At 34.2% G+C, this 9,510-nt stretch overlaps 1 protein-coding gene across 1 annotated transcript; it reads left to right on the forward strand.

Annotated features, from left to right (window-relative positions):
• Positions 1 to 4,624: 4,624 nt before the first annotated feature.
• LOC130966853 (glutaredoxin-C4) lies at positions 4,625 to 8,141 on the forward strand. Its single transcript, XM_057891677.1, has 4 exons — positions 4,625 to 4,924; positions 6,474 to 6,547; positions 6,881 to 6,979; positions 7,752 to 8,141. The coding sequence occupies exons 1-4, from the start codon at positions 4,767 to 4,769 to the stop codon at positions 7,826 to 7,828; spliced, it is 408 nt and encodes a 135-aa protein (XP_057747660.1). The 5' UTR covers positions 4,625 to 4,766; the 3' UTR covers positions 7,829 to 8,141.
• The last annotated feature ends 1,369 nt before the right edge of the window (positions 8,142 to 9,510 follow it).

A 9,510-nucleotide genomic window follows, 5' to 3' on the forward strand; every position in this document is an offset into this window, starting at 1 on the left:
AAAAGTATACAAATTATCCGCTCATCATAAACCTAACTTAATTTAATCTTAAATCTAAGTCCCATACTGCCATTCCTCCATACCTCCAACTTCATCATGCATTTCACAGACAAATAAATAGATAAAGGCAAGCACAAGAAGGTTACAAATACTGCAGGTAACAAATATATATTTAACAAGGCAAGTACACTTAGGCACACCCAATTAAAGCACAAGCAAGTAATTCAAGTAGTATGCATATGATGCATGCCTGTCCTATAGCTGATGAGGCTCATCTGTCGGTTATCCAGCCAACCCAACAAGTTTGAAAACCTTAGACTGTCTCTCGACGTGCATCCCCAAGAGTCTATGCATAGCTTTTTCTCAAATAATCACTCAATGGGGGTTACATTCCCGGGAATTTATAGTGTCCGGTCACCCTTATGTCGTAGGGTCAACAGAGTATCGAGTTTTTAACCTGGTACACGTGGTGGCAAGCCATGACACTTATCCAGGGAATCTCGTATCTCAGATCATTAAATCATTCAAACCAAATTTCATACATAATCTTTCATTCGAATATCCAGTCAAGTATCATATATGACTTATCCGTAACATCTCATAATCAATTCATCACTTTTCAACTTTACTTCACCTTCAAGTTATCCTCATTTTCTAACTTAATTTGATTATCAGGTTTAACACTATTATTTATGACCAATAGAATGAAAATAGAGGTTTAGTAGTTTGAAATAGATTTTAAAAATCTTAAAAATCATGTTTGCTGAAACAGGTGCCACGTGTACTCGTGGGATTGTAAAAAAATTAAGGCAGATGCAGGAGCAAAGTTACAATAGCAAAATTGAAGAAACAAAGCTGCAAAGTTGGTTATAAGCATAGTTTATGAACTCAATCTTCCAATGGGCATAACTCAATCATTTTAAATCGTTTTTCTTCTGTTCTTCGAACGGCATAAACTTCACGAATCTAATTTTCATTTAAAACAAGTTGAAATCAATTTGGGGTTCCGAAAGCCAAGTTATAGCTCGCCAAATTTCAACCCAAAACCAAAAATTTTCAAACACTTTAAACCTCATTCTCATCCACAATTTTCATTCCATTCACTCTCAACATATCAATTCCAACACAATTCCCAGCAACAAAATTCAACCATAATTCTCTCCAAATTAACATAATAACAACCACCATCCATAATCAATCACTAACTATCCAACAAACACCAACCAAATACATTCATTAACAACAACATTCAACACATTCAACCACGTTTCTTTCCAAATCAACATAACAACCACCATCCATAATCAATTACTAATTATCCACAAACACCAACCAAGTATATTCAACAGCAAATTACTAAAAATTAAACATACACCTGTATTCCAACTTATTCTATGGTCATCTAGCCTAAGTTTTCACAGAATATTATATATTAAATACAAGAAACCTAAACCATACGTTGGCCGATTTTCACGTAACGACCAAAGCGATATATTCAAACTCAAGGCAGCCCCTCAAAATTCAACAAACTCTAAGTTCAGCTTCCTCCAAGTTCCAATATTCACAGTTTCAAGCTCCAATTATTTATTCACAACCTAATGCACATTCATAACACATATATATCCAATTTAATACTCAAAGCTCAAATTTAATGAAATTAAAATAGAATTATCGTATCCTCACCTTACCCAAGCTTCACATAAGCCAGAGTGAATGTTTTTCTCTAGCTAATTGGATCATAAAACATAAAAAATCAAAGGAATTCAACATTCCTACTAAAAGTTTGAAAATTGGAGGAAGAGAAGGCTGAGAGTGGTTAAAAAAGTTACCAGTGAAGTTGTTTCAGTAGAAATGTAGAGCTCGATGCGGTGGACGTGTGGCTGCAAATGGTGCGGCGATTGGAGCTCGGACGGAGAAGTTATGGCGTCCGGATCTCACCGTAAGGGTTTGTAGTGATTTTCGTTCTCTTCTCCCCTGTAAGTGCTTCAGCTTTGTTTTAGCTGAAATAAGGGAGAAGAAAGCCTTGGGTTCATTTAATAGGTCGATCCGGTTTGAGTCCGGTTCAACTGGTTCGGCCTATTCGGTCCAATCTTAGACCGTTTTTTTTAATTCTCGTTTCAATGAGCTTTATCCTAATTTGATATAATATTTGCATTTCTAATCTTTTTTATTAAAAACTAATTTATTGACTAATTATCTACTAATTTATCGGAATTTACATGTCTCTAATAAAGTACACACAGTATTTAGTATCAGCTACAACAACATTGCTTCGGAATTGAGTTGCTTTTCTCAACTAATTCACCCTTCACTCACACCATAACATTAATATTTATGATAAATTAATGTTAGAAAACTCAAACTAAAGTTTTAAAAAGGTTAAACAAAACTAGCATTTTTTTGGATATATGATAAATTTTCACCAAATCAACATGATACCAATAATATGAATAGCAAATTAGCAATAATAGCTGCTGACAACTTGATTTAGCAGTATTAAATAAGTGTCTAAAACTTGTTTAAAAATATGTGATATCAATTTTAATATTTTAAAGACCAAAAAAATACTCCATCAAATAATAACATGGCAAGCTTTCAATCAGAAAATGAAGCATGCAAAGAAACTATGACTAAACAACTTTGTTAACTCACAATGGACTTCTCTAGCATTTAACACCATTTATGAAATTTGATATATTTTAGAAATAACTAAGTTTTTTTCTGATTGGAATCAATTGTAGCTTTTCTTGTAATAAAAAAGCAATTATACGTGCATACAAATATACAAATGAATGGAAAAGGATGCAGACTGAGGTGAATTAACCATCTAAGGCTAGGATTGAAGAGGGGTTGTTCAGCAAACAAGAGGAGGAGACAATTCTATAGATTAAAGAAAAAATTATAACAGTTTTGATTAAAATGAGTGTATTCAAAGATATTAAAAATTTTGAATTTATAAAAAAAAAAGAGAATAAACTGATAAAGGGACTAATTTGGTGTATGACATTTAATTTCATGGACTAAAATAAGTCATTTGACACAAAGTAAGAGATCAATTTGGTGCATACGTAATGATGACATGTGAACAAATAACATTGTAACACGTGGCATAATCATTCACATCATCATGCCACGTGTTGCTTACCAACACGTCATCATACCGTTACACGTGGATAAACCATGAGGTAACACGTGTCACCAAAGATCCACGTCATAAAGCCACGCCAGCGCGTCTTTTAACGGAAAACGGGTCAGGAACTAATATGGTGCAATTTTTTTAATCTCTAAGACGTAATAGGCATTGTTGTCAAACTCTCGAGTTAACTCGTAAACTCGTACGAGTTTAGATATGGAATTGAGTTTACTCAGACATAGACTCTATCCTGAGTAAACTCGGCTAGACTCAGTCAAACTCGGACAAACTCGTGAGTTTAGGACCGAGTTAGCGAGTTTGTGTTTTTCTTCATTTTTGCTCAAAAAAGCGTCATTTTTGAAACCAAAAAAACACTTTTTTTTTATTAGGGTTACGATAACACTCCCAAAGAATGAAAGAAAAACTCACTCACAACTCACTCATCTGCGTTGTTTCTCTCAAGTCTCACTCTCTCCATATTCTGCCGCAGTCACTGTTCCCCGTCGAGCTGCTGCTGTTCGCCTGCGTCTGCTACCTCTGCTCTGAATTGCGCCATTGTCTTTGTGAATTTTATCTATGTTGTCCTCTACTTTGTATTTCTTCACATCTCTACTATCCGCAACTCCATCGTGCTATCACCGTTCACGAGTTCAACTATTTCTCCTACAGTCCTATCTCTGCTCTGGTTTGCGCCGTCATGAAATCCATGACTGTTTGTCGCCGTCGTTTCGTGCTGCTGCTGCACCCTCACCACCGCTGCCTGCTGTACCCTTATCTTCGATCTGCTGTTGTTGGGACTTTTTCCCTTCTTTTTTTGTATCCTCTATTTTTTTATGCCTTTTGCCCTTTTTTTGAACCTTTGCTTCTTGATTTAGTTTTTTTTTTTTTATTTTATTGCTTCTAATTTTAGCCTATTTCTTATTGTTTATGTTAGATGGCCAGATAATTCATCTATTCATTGCTGATAAATAATTAATTATTTTGATTAAAATTAATTTGATTATTTGATTAATTTGATTATTTGATATTATTTAATATTAAATTAAAGTGTATGTTACTATTTTAATTTATTATGTACTTTAAAATTTATATTATTAATTTTAAAGAGTTAAAATTGAATAAATATACATTATATTTAAATATATATATATATATATATATATATAAATAAAAGTAAACTCATACGAGTATAAAAATTAACTTGTAAATTTGACAACCTTAATAATAAGTGCAATTAAAATCTCAAAAATAATTTTAAAGTACGACCTCATTTTCAGATCCACTTTAAGAATTTAGTCCCTGATTACTCATTTTTTCTCCCCTTCTTATTTCCTTTTTGGTTTCTCTTGTTTTGAAAACTGTTCTTCGTATTAATTAATTAATAATTACTAAGAATTAAAATATTTCTTAATTAAATGAAGCATTGACCGAAATCGTACGGCGGAGAGTTGCGAACAAGATCTAAGATGAACGGGGTTGCATCCTCATACCTAACCTGCTAACCATTCAAAATCAGAAGCAACAGAAACATCCAGAATCTATATACAAGTCTCGTTCAATTGTTTGTCATTCGCATTTCACAACTTTATAACCGAGTGGCTTTGTGGGGGAGGTAGGTGAGCACAAAAGAGTGATGGCGGCATCTGCGAGATTCACGGCGGCAATGGTAGTGCTAGCTCTAGGAACTTCTCTCTTCCATTGCACCGAAGCTTCAGCTCCTTCTGTGGGTGAGTTCGTCCACACCACCATCAATTCTCACACTGTCGTTATCTTCTCCAAGTCCTATTGCCCGTACGTCACGCTCTCTTTCCTTTTATTTTTCGTTCTCAATGAGATCCACCTTCATTGTTGAATTATTAAGTCCTGTTATCTGGTTGCATTGGATCTGCAACAAACGGAAATCAATTTTCTTTCCTTTTTTTTTTCCTGAAATGGATTTGTAGTAATTGGAAAAAGGGTTTGTATCTGAGAGTTTTAAAGACCATGTGTGTGTTCTGTGAAAAATGAACAGCTGGCACATTATTTCTGAAAGATTGCTCTATGTTATTGACTTATTGTATGAGTAATTGAGTATTAATATGAGTATGCTCTGTCTCTGCTCTGATATTTTGGATCAAATTGGAATCTGATTTTGTGTTTTATATTTCGGGCATTGCTTGACTATATTCTTGGATTACACTTTACAGACCCTGATAAATAAATAACCACCAATGGAGATTACTGGTGTGTTTGCAAGTTGAGATCTTTCAAGGGAAAGGAGGGAAGGGGATTGGTGCAACCGCTTGAATAGGAAAATGGTTTCCACTTTACTTATCAAGTCATTCCCTTCTGTTCGAAGATCTCAACTTGCAAATGCATACTAACTGTCACCAACAATGATTAACTAGCTAATATAGTATAGAGGCTAAAGCTTTGGTGACTACATGCCTGAATAAACCTTGTCCCTCACTAAGAATAGCTTCTCATAAAACACTCCCGTCATTAGAATTCAAGAAATTTGGGCTTGGAGGATCCAAATCTGGATTTTGAGAACTTTGAGAGAGCTTCCTAAGGAGCTCTTATACCATGTAAAAGTAGTAGAACCCAAGAGTGAGGAGAGCAATCACAAGCCCGTAAGAGAGAACAGAATTAGAGAACTGGAGAAGGGTACACGAAATGGCAAAGATGAAATTACTCTATGTTGTCTGAAGAGTATACGAAAAGGTTTATAGACACAGGGATCAAGACCGATAAACTATTTAGTGACAATACTAACAGAATAACACAAACCAACATTGATTAACTAACTATTAAAGCTTCTAACTAAGTTTAGAATCTGGTAAGACGTGTATTTCTTATGTTGTTTATGTTTGTTTTTCCCTTACCCATAAGCTTGGTGGATTGGAGTAGAATGACTCATAACTTTGCATTGTTGAAAGACGTATTGTTCTAGTTACCTGATCACAGGAGAAAAACAAAATTGGATGCATCCGAATTTGTTTTTGAAAAAGTAGTTTTTTAAACCCTTTTTTAAGATATTTTTTTTTTGGTTATAAAAAGCAATTTTCATTTAGATAGAAAATATAAGTACTTTTTCTAGTAAACAATTCTTTAAAATCTTCTTAATTTTTTTTAAACAGCAACATGTTAGCTTGAAAAAAAGAACTTTTTTTCATGTCTTTTAATTTTTTCTTCCCAAAAGTTCTATCCGGACACCCTTACTATTTTGTAAAAGTACTTTTTTGAAAAAAAATAAAAACGAAAAGGTACCTTTTTCCTCCAAAAAAGCCTATCACCAAACGGGCACTATCTTATGGAATATTCATTATCCAGCATTTCCCAATTTCTTTATGGTAAATAGGTACTGCAGAAGAGCAAAGTCTGTTTTTAAAGAGTTGAACCAGGACGCACATGTTGTTGAGCTTGATGAGAGAGGTATACTAGAAACTGCTGCTTGCATTTTATTTCTTTAATATATCTATATATATTTCCTAGAAACAGTTCCAGCTAATTTACATTGTGTAACTTAATTTGTGGAAAAACAAGTTTCCAATAGCATCTCGTTTCTGAGACAGTAAGTTTTAGAGTGAGAATAACTGAACACAGCAATATAGTAAGTCGAAAAGATAGTTTGGTTCGTATAGTGTTGATGATAAAAAGAGAAGGGTTTAAAACTTTAAATCGAAACAGTTTCCTGATAGGATTAGTATGAACTATGATGTATAAATATACCATTCCTGTTACTCAAGGCAGTGAGAACTCTTGCAGATGATGGCTCAAAGATTCAGGATATCTTGAATAATATCGTTGGAAGGCGAACTGTCCCACAAGTTTTCATCAACGGAAAGCACCTTGGCGGCTCAGATGGTATGTCTACGTCTCTGCTTAGTTAAAAAAAAATTCCTATGATATAAATTAAGAGTAAACTACCAACCTTCTCCCCAACAAAAAGACAGAGAAAGTTATCCCTCGAAATTTGAAAATGACAAATAAGTCCCTGCCTTACAAATTGAGCTGATTAATATGTCCCCTTTTATATTAATTGATGAAGTAATACCCCAAATCAAAATAGAAATTTGTTAGGAACTAAAGTGTTTGACAAAAAATATTGGATATTGATTTTGGGTATTACTCTAAATAATGAGGAATGAATATGGCCAATGAAGGTTAATTTTTTCAGAGTAATACTCCTAATCATTTCGTAAAATTTTTAATACGACTTTAGTTTTCAACAAATTTAAGCACTAAATCGGTTCCCAATCCTTTATTTTGTTAGAAAAATCAATTCCCACATTAGATTGTATAAAGGGACTTGAAAAAATGCTCAGAACTGATTTGTCTAACTCTTTATCAAACTTTGAGTGATGACTGATTTGTCCAACAAAATAAAAAGTAAAGTTAGGAACTGATTTGGCACTTAAAATTTGTTTAGGATTAAAGTATTTGACTAAGTTTCTTAAAGACTGATTTGGGGTATTGTTCATTTTTTCACTTTCAAACGCTGAGGAACTAGTTTATCTTCCGTTGGCTATTTTTTTTTTTTTTTTTTTTTTTTTTTTTTTTTTTTGGAAACAAGATTGAGTTTAAAAACAATGTTCGTAAAGTTTTCTCAAACATTTTATGATTGACTGATTTCTAGATACTGTCGAAGCTTATGAGAGTGGCCGTCTGGCTAAGCTTCTTGGAATTGAGACGAAGGGTCACGATGATCTCTGAATCTGATTATGTGTAAGGGGAAACTCTGTTGAGAAGCACAAATTGCATCATGTGACCAAATATGGATTGGAATATTTAGAGTTTAGACAGATGAGCATGATGAGATTACATTTTGGAATGAGTTAAAAAGTTGAGTTATATCTGTGATGGATAGTTTTCAAATCCTCTTATGTATGGAGTGTACGTTTTAACTTCAGGCAAGTTATATTTTCATATTTATACTTGGAAAAATGATCAGTTCTACCCAAGAATATTGTAAGCGCTGAAAAAACTATCCAGAAAAAAACAAAGCTAAACTTATATTCATGAAAGATGAGATTTTTGTGACAAGATATCCAATTTTTAAATTTTTGTTGACTTCTAATAAATATTAACCAAAATCTCTAAATCACACATTCTCTTTATTCTCAACTTCTAACACCACCAATGTCACCAACTACAACTGATAACTCTGCTACAATAATTCAGCTCCAAACCATAATTCACAGGAAGAATAAGAAGAACAAAGATATATATGTTGGGAAAATCTCAACAAAGGTTCAAATAAGAACCTGTCTAACAGCGGAAGCACCAAAATAATTTTTTCACAACTTGTGCGATTAAATAGGCAATACTAGAGATACTCTAAGCAGCAAATATAATGGCAGAAATTAAATAATCAGACATTAGAATTTTAACGTGGAAAAACCCCAAAAGAGGGACAAAAAGCCCACGGGACCTAGTCCAGAAAAATCTTCCATTGTCAGAATAATGGGTACTCAAACAGTCTTCCTAGTAACACTAGGGCATCTCAACAATCAACAAAATACATCATCAAAACCGATAGAATCAACATAAACCCTCCACAAAGTGGGTATCTCAAATCAGGCAAAAAAGAAATTCCTAATGTTCATCTCTACACCAGGAATAATATACTAAAATTTCATAAGAAATGGAGCGGAGCGAATTTACCAAGTCAATGTGATCAAGATGGCAATGCTCTTTTCCCCCAAATTCTCTTCTTCTCTCGACGCCGAAACCCCTTTTTCTCTCTATGCTTTCTTTTGAATTTTTGAAGAAAGCTTCTGCCTCTCTCTTCGTGGCGTTAGCCACTTTCTTTCTTTCTTTATTTCTATTTTTTAAACTTGTGGGCCCCACTTGGTTGGGGACCTACCAACAAATCTCCCCCTCACCAACTCAAGTGGGGATAGGCTACTCCACCAAGCACGCCCTCTATTTATTGAAATCAAACTTCACTGTAGGTAAACTCTTAGTCATCATATCTGAACCATTATCATCAATATGGATCTTCTCAAGTGCATATGACTTTATCTCAAGCACTTGACGTTTCCAATGATACCTCACCTCTATATGCTTCGATCTTGAATGAAACATCAAATTCTTGCTGAGATGGATAGCACTCTGACTGTCACAGAATAACACAAACTTCTCTTGATTGATGCCTAACTCTTGTAAGAATTTCTTCATCCACAAGAGTTCCTTAGAAGCTTCAACAACAACAATGTATTCTGCCTCTGTAGTAGACAAAGCAACACATTTCTGAAGTCGAGATTGCCACGACACAGCTCTCCCTGCAAAAGTCACCATATAACCAGAAGTGGACTTCCTTGAATTAAGATCCCCAGCCATATCCGCATCTGTGTAACCATCCAACACAGGTTGGCCACTCTCAAAGCATAAAC

Source organism: Arachis stenosperma, chromosome 3, assembly GCF_014773155.1.
Source record: "Arachis stenosperma cultivar V10309 chromosome 3, arast.V10309.gnm1.PFL2, whole genome shotgun sequence".
Lineage (NCBI taxonomy): Eukaryota > Viridiplantae > Streptophyta > Magnoliopsida > Fabales > Fabaceae > Arachis > Arachis stenosperma.

Bases quoted from the DNA above. Each gene is read 5' to 3' on its own strand.
- LOC130966853 (XM_057891677.1), top strand. From the start codon at position 4,767: ATGGCGGCATCTGCGAGATTCACGGCGGCAATGGTAGTGCTAGCTCTA. The intron at 4,925-6,473 runs GTACGTCACGCT...TATGGTAAATAG, and splicing joins TTCTCCAAGTCCTATTGCCC to GTACTGCAGAAGAGCAAAGT. The intron at 6,548-6,880 runs GTATACTAGAAA...GAACTCTTGCAG, and splicing joins TGTTGAGCTTGATGAGAGAG to ATGATGGCTCAAAGATTCAG.